The sequence below is a fragment of the Colius striatus genome, chromosome W (assembly GCF_028858725.1).
Source record: "Colius striatus isolate bColStr4 chromosome W, bColStr4.1.hap1, whole genome shotgun sequence".
NCBI lineage: Eukaryota > Metazoa > Chordata > Aves > Coliiformes > Coliidae > Colius > Colius striatus.
Genome location: NC_084789.1, coordinates 41,284,527 through 41,296,601, shown reverse-complemented (window position 1 = coordinate 41,296,601; position 12,075 = coordinate 41,284,527). Strand labels below are relative to the sequence as shown.

The 12,075-nt window shown below is 55.6% G+C and overlaps 1 protein-coding gene across 1 annotated transcript in view; it reads right to left on the bottom strand.

Annotated features, from left to right (window-relative positions):
- Window positions 1–6,562: 6,562 nt before the first annotated feature.
- Window positions 6,563–12,075, bottom strand: part of LOC104557525 (acid-sensing ion channel 2) — a 314,024-nt gene continuing 308,511 nt past the window's right edge. Inside the window, exons 7-10 of the mRNA XM_062016739.1 lie at window positions 10,575–10,666; window positions 9,568–9,647; window positions 8,207–8,275; window positions 6,563–7,271 (exon numbers count right to left, since the gene is read on the bottom strand). Coding sequence (XP_061872723.1) covers window positions 7,170–7,271; window positions 8,207–8,275; window positions 9,568–9,647; window positions 10,575–10,666 — 343 coding nt within the window. The 3' untranslated portion in view covers window positions 6,563–7,169. The remainder of the gene's footprint in view (window positions 7,272–8,206; window positions 8,276–9,567; window positions 9,648–10,574; window positions 10,667–12,075) is intronic.

The window sequence follows — 12,075 nt, the reverse complement described above, 5'->3', positions numbered from 1 at the left end:
GCTGAGCTCCCCACGTTTGTTTGCAGAGGGATTGAGCTCCCCAGGTTTGTTTGCAGAGGGGCTGAGCTCTTCACGTTTGTTTGCAGAGGGGCTGAGCTCCCCACGTTTGCTTGCAGAGGGGCTGAGCTCTTCACGTTTGTTTGCAGAGGGATTGAGTTCCCCAGGTTTGTTTGCAGAGGGGCTGAGTTCCCCAGGTTTGTTTGCAGAGGGGCTGAGCTCCCCACGTTTGCTTGCAGAGGGGCTGAGCTCCCCAGGTTTGTTTGCAGAGGGATTGAGCTCCCCAGGTTTGTTTGCAGAGGGGCTGAGCTCCCCAGGTTTGTTTGCAGAGGGATTGAGCTCCCCAGGTTTGTTTGCAGAGGGATTGAGCTCCCCAGGTTTGTTTGCAGAGGGGCTGAGCTCCCCAGGTTTGTTTGCAGAGGGATTGAGCTCCCCAGGTTTGTTTGCAGAGGGGCTGAGCTCCCCAGGTTTGTTTGCAGAGGGATTGAGTTCCCCACGTTTGTTTGCAGAGGGGCTGAGCTCCCCAGGTTTGTTTGCAGAGGGATTGAGCTCCCCAGGTTTGTTTGCAGAGGGATTGAGCTCCCCAGGTTTGTTTGCAGAGGGGCTGAGCTCCCCAGGTTTGTTTGCAGAGGGATTGAGTTCCCCACGTTTGTTTGCAGAGGGGCTGAGCTCCCCACGTTTGTTTGCAGAGGGATTGAGCTCCCCAGGTTTGTTTGCAGAGGGATTGAGCTCCCCAGGTTTGTTTGCAGAGGGGCTGAGCTCCCCAGGTTTGTTTGCAGAGGGATTGAGTTCCCCAGGTTTGTTTGCAGAGGGGCTGAGTTCCCCAGGTTTGTTTGCAGAGGGGCTGAGCTCCCCAGGTTTGCTTGCAGAGGGGCTGAGCTCCCCACGTTTGTTTGCAGAGGGGCTGAGCTCCCCAGGTTTGTTTGCAGAGGGGCTGAGCTCCCCAGGTTTGCTTGCAGAGGGGCTGAGCTCCCCACGTTTGCTTGCAGAGGGGCTGAGCTCTTCACGTTTGTTTGCAGAGGGATTGAGTTCCCCAGGTTTGCTTGCAGAGGGGCTGAGCTCCCCAGGTTTGTTTGCAGAGGGGCTGAGCTCCCCAGGTTTGTTTGCAGAGGGGCTGAGCTCCCCACGTTTGCTTGCAGAGGGGCTGAGCTCCCCACGTTTGTTTGCAGAGGGGCTGAGCTCCCCACGTTTGTTTGCAGAGGGATTGAGCTCCCCAGGTTTGTTTGCAGAGGGGCTGAGCTCCCCAGGTTTGTTTGCAGAGGGGCTGAGCTCCCCACGTTTGCTTGCAGAGGGGCTGAGCTCCCCACGTTTGCTTGCAGAGGGGCTGAGCTCCCCACGTTTGCTTGCAGAGGGGCTGAGCTCCCCACATGTTGGGGATCTCACCTTGGGGTCATTCCTCCCTTGTCCAGATAAGCAATAGCAGCTCTGACCTCAGGAGGTGGTGGAACATCATTCATTCCTGTTTGTAGGGAGGACTGTGGGGATTTCAGGACTAAAGGAGGCTGAGAGTAAAGGGTGAAGAGTTGCAAGTTTGGGCAACACCCCATCTTTACCCCTGAGACCTGCCCTGTGCTGCTCATCCTGCTCCCACCACCCCACTCCCAGCCCTCTCCTTGCCTGGGAGGGAGCACAGATGGTCATTTCCTTCTCTGACCATCATCTAGAGGAGCTGATGCTCTCTTTAAACCAACCTTAGGCTTAGGTTGTACAAACACACCCCCTTCCCCACCAAAATGAACCCCAGAGGCCAGGCAGAGCAGGGGGTCTGTGGCAGGAGAGGTCAAGGTGCTGAGAGAGAGCCAAGATGCTCTTCCCAAGTGCCAGCCCAGCTCCCAGGTTGCAGAGTGATGGGGAAGACAAATTGCTGCTTGTTTCTTGCCATGCATGCAGGGAAGGAGTTTCTTGTGACACATTGGCAACATCTGAGCTCCCTGTGCCAGGGAGCTGGGGGAGTGCCCAGCCCTGGAGGGATCCCAAAGCTGAGGTGCTGAGGCCATGGGTTGGTGCTGTGCTTGGCTGGGACTCATCTCAAAGGTCTTTTCCACCCCAAAGGATTCTGTGACTCTCCTGGAGCTGCTCTCCAGCCTGGCCTGCTCCAGGGGGTTGTTCCCTTTGCCCTTGGTGACCCTCAGCAGGTTCTTTGCCCAACTCCCTGCCAGTTTCTCTCCATGGCATTAGCTGCTGCATTTGGAAGCTGCCAGGAGGTGATGGGTGAGCAGACAGGGGAGAGGTGAGAGGTGAGAGGATGAAGGTGTGAGGAGGAGGTGGGAAAGAGCATCAGGGTGAGGGGCAGAGAAGCATCAGGAGCCAGGTGAGAGGATCAAGATGATGGTGTAAGGATCAGGAGGTAGGAAAGAGCACCAGGAGGTGGGAAAGAGCATCAGGAGGTGGGAAGGAGCATCAGGGTGAGGGGCAGAGAAGCATCAGGAGTCAGGTGAGAGGATCAAGATGATGGTGTAAGGATCAGGAGGTGGGAAAGAGCATCAGGAGTCAGGTGAGAGGATCAAGATGATGGTGTAAGGATCAGGAGGTGGGAAAGAGCATCAGGAGTCAGGTGAGAGGATCAAGATGATGGTGTAAGGATCAGGAGGTGGGAAAGGAGCATCAGGAGTCAGGTGAGAGGATCAAGATGATGGTGTAAGGATCAGGAGGTAGGGAAGAGCATCAGGAGGTGGGAAGGAGCATCAGGGTGAGGGGCAGAGAAGCATCAGGAGTCAGGTGAGAGGATGAAGATGATGGTGTAAGGATCAGGAGGTGGGAAAGGAGCATCAGGAGTCAGGTGAGAGGATCAAGATGATGGTGTAAGGATCAGGAGGTGGGAAAGGAGCATCAGGAGTCAGGTGAGAGGATCAAGATGATGGTGTAAGGATCAGGAGAGGCTGCCAAGGTGTTTCCTCTGGACATTGGAGCTCCAATTCCTGCCTCCTCCAGGATTCCATCTTGGTGGGGATGAAGCCAAGAGCCAGGAGACCTGTCCTTGTGTTGAGCCAAGCCTCCAGCAGGCCATGGCATGGCATTAGCAGCAGGCTGAGCCCATGCTGCCAAGCCCTGTGCAATGCCCTGAGCCTCAGCAGCTCCCTGGGGAGGGGGATGGAAGCAGATTTGGGTGAGAATCACAGTTTTCTTTGCATGTTTCCAGGCTTCCTCCTGAACCTTCCAAACTGTGAAGGGAATGTCACCTTTCTCCCCCAGGAGGTGGGAGGAAGAGGAAGAGCAAACAAGCCCCAATGTGAAGTGATTTCTGTGGGGTGTTTTAATTGAGAGCAGCTTTTCCTCAGGAAGGTGAGCTCATGGGTTTGGGGGAGGTTTGATGCTGGGGGTTGCTCTGAGGATGGAGAACAGGGGGGGAGCATGGACTGAATAGCCTCCAGGTAGTGTTAAATAGCTCCTCTCTGGTGAGCACAGCACCACAAGTGTTCTAAACCCCTGGTGGGATGATGCAGCCTCCTGGGAGGCTTCTCCCACCCTCCTGATTCTGAGCTTCAAGATCTGAAGCTTTGATCACTGAGATTGCAGGAAAGGGAATGGGGAGGTGGAGCAGAGCATCAGGGGAGAGGATGAGGATGGTGCTGTGAGGAGCAGGAGGTGAAGAGCAGCATCAGGGGAGAGGATGAGGATGATGCTGTGAGGATCAGGAGGTGAAGAGCAGCATCAGGGGAGAGGATGAGGATGATGCTGTGAGGAGCAGGAGGTGAAGAGCAGCATCAGGGGAGAGGATGAGGATGATGGTGTGAGGATCAGGAGGTGAAGAGCAGCATCAGGGGAGAGGTGAGAGGATGAGGATGATGGTGTGAGGAGCAGGAGGTGGGAAAGAGCATCAGGGTGAGGGTCAGAGCATAAGGAGGGGGAAAGGAGCATCAGGGGTCAGGTGAGAGGATTAAGATGTTGGTGTAAGGATCAGGAGGTGGGAAAGAGCATCAGGAGTCAGGTGATGAGAGGATCAAGATGATGGTGTAAGGATCAGGAGGTGGGAAAGAGCATCAGGGTGAGGGTCAGAGCATCAGGAGGGGCAGAGAAGCATCAGGAGTCAGGTGAGAGGATCAAGATGATGTTGTAAGGATCAGGAGGTGGGAAAGAGCATCAGGGTGAGGGTCAAAGCATAAGGAGGGGGAAAAGAGCATCAGGGGTCAGGTGAGAGGATGAGGATGATGGTGTGAGGATCAGGAGGTGGGAAAGAGCATCAGGGTGAGGGTCAGAGCATCAGGATGGGGAGAGAAGCATCAGGAGTCAGGTGAGAGGATCAAGATGTTGTTGTAAGGATCAGGAGGTGGGAAAGAGCATCAGGGGTCAGGTGAGAGGATGAGGATGATGGTGTGAGCAGGAGGTGGGAAAGAGCATCAGGGTGAGGGTCAGAGCATCAGGATGGGGAGAGAAGCATCAGGAGTCAGGTGAGAGGATCAAGATGATGGTGTAAGGATCAGGAGGTGGGAAAGAGCATCAGGAGGTAGGAAAGAGCACCAGGGGTCAGGTGAGAGGATGAGGATGATGGTGTGAGGAGCAGGAGGTGGGAAAGAGCATCAGGAGGGGCAGAGAAGCATCAGGGGTCAGGTGAGAGGATCAAGATGATGTTGTAAGGATCAGGAGGTGGGAAAGAGCATCAGGAGGTGGGAAAGAGCATCAGGGGTCAGGTGAGAGGATGAGGATGATGGTGTGAGGATCAGGAGGTGGGAAAGAGCATCAGGGTGAGGGTCAGAGCATAAGGAGGGGGAGAGAAGCATCAGGAGTCAGGTAAGAGGATGAAGATGTTGGTGTGAGGATCAGGAGGTGGGAAAGAGCATCAGGAGACTGAAGAGAACATGAGGAGATGGTAGGTGGGGTTTGCTTGCTTGTTTGGGTTTCTTCCCCCCAGCACCTCTGTAACAATCCCCATTTCACAGCCTGCAGCAGCACTCTGACACCCTGAAGGGAGAAACATCGTGGAGACTTCTGGAGTTCAGTGACTGTGGCTGGTGTGAGACACAGCACAGTGCTGCCTGAGAGCACAGGAGGGTTGCAAAGAGCTTTTGATGCCCCAAGGATGGGACTTTCAGCCCAAGGAGTGATGGAAGAGCAGGAGGATGTGAATCTGCTGCCTGCTGAGAACCCAGAGGGATGAACAGGCTCCTTCCCAGCAAGCCAGGGCACAGGGACTGGACAGCTAAGGAGGAAAAGCAGGTAAGAAAAGGGGAACAAGTGATGTGGAGAGATGGGAGGAGGCTGGGGGGAGCACAAGGAGGGCACAGTGTTGTTTCCAGTGCTGAGGCTGAGGTCTGAAGGCAGCTGGTTGAGGTGATTGCATCCTTTAGCCTGCTCAGTTTAACCTGTAGGTCCTGGCTCACCATCTAAAGGGCTTCTGGAGGTTTCCTGGCAGCTTCAAACCTTGCTTTACAGCCAGGGTGAGAGCTGTGGGTGGATGTGCATCCCTTACCCCCTGCCCTTCTTGCAGCAGCTCAACCCCACCTTGCCCTCCTGCCACTGAGATGCCACCCAACACATCCCCCCTAAGAGCTGAGCTTGGATGAGTGCAGAGAGCTGCCTGAAAGGCCTCTGGCTGCTCCCTGGCTTGGTGGAGGCTTTGTGGGCTGTGTATCATCCCCACAAAGCACCTGCTTGGCTGGGAACTTGACTGGGTCAAGTGGCCACCCCAGTGCTGACAGTCACTGGCCATTCAGCAGCAGAGCTGCAGAGACACCCAGCCCATCCTCCTCCCAGTCCTTCAGGCTGCTAAACCAGCAGGGTTTGGTGCTCCAGGGAACTTGGTTTCTCCCCTTTAGTGGGGTAAAACAACATCACTTGGTCCCAGCTCTATTTAAAGCTCCTGGTTGCTGAGACTCTGGAGGGTTTTGTCTCTTTAGTGAGGTGAAAGAGCATCACTTAGACTCAGTTCTATTCAACCTCTTGGTCACTACTGAGACTCCCAAGAGAGGAGACACAGAGTTGGACTCATGGAGCAGATGAGACAAGGCTGAGCATGGCCATGGCATCATGCCTGTGCCATCAGGAGGGGTGTGAGGTGAAAGAGCATCACTTAGACTCAGTTCTATTCAACCTCTTGGTCACTACTGAGACTCCCAAGAGAGGAGACACAGAGTTGGACTCATGGAGCAGATGAGACAAGTCTGAGCATGGCCATGGCATCATGCCTGTGCCATCAAGAGGGCTGTGAGGACACTAAAAGGGGTTAAAGAGGGTCAAAGGAGTGAGGAACAGCCCTGGGGAACACCCAGGATGATGGGCTTTGGGGTTTTGTGCCCTGAAGGTTGGGCAACTTGAGCCAGAGGCTGGATTTAAGCTGTGCTCTGAGGTGAGGTGTGAAGGGAACAAGGCACAAATGACACAGCCCTCCCATTTCCACAAGACCAGCTTTAATATCAGTCATGAGAAGGAGGAGAAAGCACAGCATCCAGGAAGGAAGGGGAAGGGAGGGCCCAAAAACACCCCACCCCAAACCCAACCCCCCCCAAATCATCATCATCAGAGCTAAAAAACAATCAGGAGGAGGATAAAAAAAGAGAATGAAGCCCCTTCCCTCATCCCCCTGATCACCCACCCCCCAGAGCCAGCTCCAGGCCCCTGTGCAGGGATGCTGCTCACCTTGGGCTGCCTGGCAAGCTTTATCCCCCCCTGGGCTTCAGCTTTCCAGAGGCATCACAGCCTGAGCCCCAAGGAGTGAAGGAAGGAGAAAGACTCCCAAAGAGCTGCTCTGGGGGGGTTTTTGTGGCTGTTGGTAATGGTGAGGTCAGGGCATGGCTGAGTTCCTTCTGGGAGTGACTGAGCAGAGATTGCAAAGAGGAACAGAGCTCCTAAAGCCAAGAGCTGACTCTCCAGCTGGCAAAAACAAGTGGCATGCAAGTGGCTCTGGGCAATGGGAGCTGAGGTGGGAGAGGAGGGGGCTAAAGGAGCTGCTGCCCTTCCAGCTTGGTGCCAAAAACCCCTTCCTCCAAGAGGAACAACACAAGTCCAAGGTGCTTCTCACTTGCTTTTGAGTGTGGAGAGAATAGAGAGCTTGATTTTGGTTTAAATGCATAGCCATTGCCTTCCTTTGCTTTGCTCATCCCACTGCTTTCATTGGCAACCCTTTGGCCTGGTCCCCTCCTTGCAAACCTGAGCTGGTTCCCTGCTCTCCTGGGCACTTTTCTTGGCCTCCCTTAGGTGTGGTGGCACTGTGGAGTGGGAGGGGGTGGAAGGGGAGGTCAGCAGGCAATCTCCTCCAGCGTGCCCAGCGTGGCCTGCAGAGGAACCGTCACAGTGTGGCTGATGCTCTCTGAGTGGTTGGGGAGGGGGTCACAAGTGCTCTGTGGGCATAAAAACAAGGAGGAGAGCAAAGGGTTATCCTTCCCAACTCACCATCAGAGCATTATAGGGTGGCAGGGATTGGGAGGGAGCTTTAGAGCTCATGCAGTGCAACTTTCCCCCTTGCAGAAGCAGCTCAACCTACATCAGGGAGCACAGGGAGGTGAAGAGCTGCAAGGAAGGAGCCTCCACACCCTCCCTGAGCAGCCCCAGGGCTCCCTCAGCTCACACTTGTGTTTCAATGCAACTCTTTGTGTTGCAGCTTCATCCCATCAGCCCTTGGTTACAACAGAACAAGGTGCTGCCCCAATCTGACACCCACCAGGGAGATCTTGGTCACTAGGAATGAGCTCCCCCCTCAATCTCCTCTTCTCCAGCCTTTCCTCAGCAGGAACATGCTCCAGTGCCCTGAGCATCTTGCTGGCCCTGTGCTGGCCTCTCTGCAGCACTTCCCTGTCCCTCTGCAGCTGGGGAGCCCAGCACTGGCCCCAGGACTCCAGGTGAGTTGATTCTCCCCCAGCAGTGCCAGGTCTCTCTCCTGGAGCTGCTCTCCAGCAGCTCACCCCCAGCCTGTGCTGCTGCAGGTTCCTCTGTGCCCAGCTCTCAAATGGCTTTGCACAGGCATCACTGGAAGGTGGCCAGAGCTGGGCAATGAAGGAGAACAAGTGTGCTGAGGAGAATGTTGAGCCTGGAGTGAGCTGGGGAGGGTCAATCTCTCCAATAACCAACCACAGGACACAAGGGGTTGAAGTTACACCAGGGGAGGTTCAGATTGGACATGAGGAAGAACTTCTCCACTCAGAGGCTTATTAAGCACTGGAACATGCTGCCTCAAAGGTCTTTTTCCCCCAAGCCTAAGCAATGATTCTGTTGTTCCATCCTCTGGCCCAGCTCTGCCCACAGCAAAGGCTTCTTGCCTCCCTGGGAGGCTCCTTACCACGTTTTCATCGTGGCTCCCTTCCTCTTCCTCCTTGCCAAGCAGGTCTAATAACTTCTCCTTGATGAGCTGCAAGAGAGAGAAAGAGAGAGAGAGGCTGTGTTAAGGTGTGCAGCAACAGGCAGCCCATGGGAACATCTCCAAGCAGAGGGGATGCTCTCTCAAGCATCTCCAAGCAGAGGGGATGCTCTCTCAAGCCATCTTTACCCACAAAGAAGAAGAGAAACAGCCTGAACCAGCAAGAGGAAACTCTCTGCAAGCTTCCTAAGCAGCTGAAGGAGTAAAACAGAAGCAAACAAACCCAACTTGGGGTTCTCCTTCCCCTCCATGAGGAACAGGAGGCTTGGATGAAGCAGTGTGCACTCAGCCTGGGATCTGCAGTGAGACACAGGCTTTGCTTGCCCCTGATGCTTCTGTGCACTCACCTGGCTTGGACCAATATCCCACAGGCTTCCAAATCCCTGCTCCCATCAGAATACAGAGCTGAGACAGAGCTCTGAGGGGCTGGTGGGTGTTTGGGTGCAGGGGGCTCAAAGCCATCCCCCACCCCCTCCTTAAAATGTGCAGCAGCTGAGGAGAGGTGGCTGCATCCCCCTTGCCACCATCCTAAGCCATAAACCCATTGCCTCCTGCAAGAAACAGGCCACACACTTGCATGGTGAGGTCACTTTGGGGCCTCAGTGGCTCACATCCAGCTGCAGCCCCTCTCCAGAGCCTCACTTTCCCCTTTGAGGTACAAAACCCACGAGGCTGGCCCCTGACATGAAGCACTTTGCAGCTTGGCCACAGAGACTGGGGAGGAAAAGCAATGACTAGGGAGGGGAGGATGCTCCAGGGAAGGGTTGGTTTGGACTGTGACCCATGTAGGGGAGGTGGGCAAAGGCCAAAGTGGGAGCATTGAGGCACAGAAGAGCTTCCCAGGCTCCTGGGAGATGCATCAGCCTTCACTGGGGTGAGGGGAACTTGCTGAGGCTAAAAAGAGCCTCAAACCATCCTGAGTGCTGCAGGAGGAGACAAAGCTGCCAGGAAGGGATGTCCCCTTCCCCAGCCTGCCCATTGCAATCTTTCCTACTCAGGAGAGCTTGCACTTGACTCCAGAGCAGCTGCTCTTGGCTACAAGAGCTGAGGGACCACACCAAAGCTCCTCTTGGGTGCTGCCTGGGATTGAGACCTTGATGATGGGGACAGAGACAAGAGGATGCAGCAGCCTGCCCAGCACCCCAAGCAACACAAGTTGCTTCATTCACCCAAGGGAAGGAGCAAAGGGAACTGTGTGGCACCACCCCCAGCCTGGCAGCAAGGCTGGCAAAGCCCCAGCCTGCCAGAGGAGCCAGGAGGAAGGGGGGGTGGGAAGGTCTTACCTCATAGATGTAGTCAAAGAGCTCTAGGATAGTGAGGATGCTAGCACCAATGAACAGCCCCATCTGGCCTCCAATGTCACCTGGCAGACACAAAGAACACCAGCATGGATTTCACCCCTCTTGGAGGCACCTCTCTAAGGGTGAGGCAGCTGCCACCCCCAAGGAGTGAGGGGAGATGAGAGGGGATGTGTCCTCCACCCCCCCAACAGCTCTAAGGGGATGAAAAGCAGCCTGGGGAGGATGCTGCTGGCTTTAAAGAGATGTTCCATCCCCTTGGTGACCCTGTGGAAGGTTGTGCAAGTGTGTCAGGCTTCAAGAGGCTCCTCTGCCTGCCTTGCAGCACTCTTGGGGTGCAGAAGGGCTCAGAGGGACATGAGCTGCTCTGCTCCCCTCAGCCCAAGGCCCCATGGGATGCCCCAGCTCCACATGAATGGAGGTGCTGAGCATTCCCTGCATCCCAGCAGGGCTTTGGGGATAAAGGGAGGCACATGGAGAGGCTGCAAGGCTGAGTGTGGGCCACAGAGCATGCTTGCTTCTCCTCCCTGAACACCTCCACCCAGCAGGTCCCAAGCAGCCAGATCTGTAGCTGCTACCCCATAAAGCTTGAGGCAGGTGGAGGTTGACCAACCCAACACCATCTCCACCTCCTCCATCGAGCTCAGGGGCCTGCCAGGAAAGGTGATGGAGCATGTGAGAGGTGATGGGTGGATGGGTGAAAGAGCTGTCCTCCACACCTCAGAGCACCTGCTTTGAGCCTGAGACTGCCCTGGTAGCAAGCAGAGCTGGAGCAGCTCATGGTGACCTCTCCCAGGTGATACAGGGTGACTCCTTGGGATGGTTTGGTGTTGGGAGGGAAACAGAGAGGGTTGAAAGCCAGGAAGGGGGTCTGGAGCTTGCTGGGATTTCAAGGCAAGCTGAGCACCCACTTGTAGCATCTCTCTTGTCCCACAAACACACAGGAGCTGTTGCACAGGCTCACCCAGGCTGCAGCCCTGAGCTGTCCTTACCAAGTAAGGCTGCCACTTCATAGGCTTTCTTCTGCTCAATTGTCTCATAGTTGAGTGCTTCAAAAAATATGTCCAGCACAAGAATATTCTCTCTGTAGGAAGAGAACAAGAGCATCAGTCCAGCAGCAACCAGCAGCCTCATGGCCTCTGAGAGGAATGAAAGGGCTTGAGGGGCTTTCATCCTCTCTTCTCTCTGCTGATTTTCTCTTGCTGGGGTCCTCAGCAACCCACAGGATCTCCTGGAGACCCAAGACCACTGTTGGGACTCTGGGAGAAGCTGGAAAATGCTTCCCCAAGATCTCTCAGGCTCTGAGCACTGCACCCAAAGGTGCTTAACATGGGATAACTCTCCACAAGGTAACAACACAGCCAGGGCTGGGGGAGGTCCCTGAGGGCCACAGGCCAGGCAGAAGTAGGCAGCAGCAAAGGAGATGTGCTCTGCAGCCCCTGTGCCCATGAAGCAAAGGAGATGTGCCCTGCAGCCCCTGTGCCCATGAAGCAAAGGAGCTGTGCTCTGCAGCCCCTCTGCCCATGAAGCAAAGGAGCTGTGCCCTGCAGCCCCTGTGCCCATGAAGCAAAGGAGCTGTGCTCTGCAGCCCCTGTGCCCATGAAGCAAAGGAGCTGTGCTCTGCAGCCCCTGTGCCCATGAAGCAAAGGAGATGTGCTCTGCAGCCCCTGTGCCCATGAAGCAAAGGAGATGTGCTCTGCAGCCCCTGTGCCCATGAAGCAAAGGAGATGTGCCCTGCAGCCCCTGTGCCCATGAAGCAAAGGAGATGTGCTCTGCAGCCCCTGTGCCCATGAAGCAAAGGAGATGTGCTCTGCAGCCCCTGTGCCCATGAAGCAAAGGAGCTGTGCTCTGCAGCCCCTGTGCCCATGAAGCAAAGGAGATGTGCTCTGCAGCCCCTGTGCCCATGAAGCAAAGGAGCTGTGCTCTGCAGCCCCTGTGCCCATGAAGCAAAGGAGCTGTGCTCTGCAGCCCCTCTGCCCATAAAGAAAGGAGCTGTGCCCTGCAGCCCCTGTGCCCATGAAGCAAAGGAGCTGTGCTCTGCAGCCCCTGTGCCCATGAAGCAAAGGAGCTGTGCTCTGCAGCCCCTGTGCCCATGAAGCAAAGGAGCTGTGCCCTGCAGCCCCTGTGCCCATGAAGCAAAGGAGATGTGCCCTGCAGCCTCTGTGCCCATGAAGCAAAGGAGCTGTGCTCTGCAGCCCCTCTGCCCATGAAGCAAAGGAGCTGTGCCCTGCAGCCCCTGTGCCCATGAAGCAAAGGAGATGTGCCCTGCAGCCCCTCTGCAGCAAAGGAGATGTGCCCTGCAGCCCCTGTGCCCATGAAGCAAAGGAGCTGTGCCCTGCAGCCCCTGTGCCCATGAAGCAAAGGAGATGTGCTCTGCAGCCCCTGTGCCCATGAAGCAAAGGAGATGTGCTCTGCAGCCCCTGTGCCCATGAAGCAAAGGAGATGTGCTCTGCAGCCCCTGTGCCCATGAAGCAAAGGAGCTGTGCTCTGCAG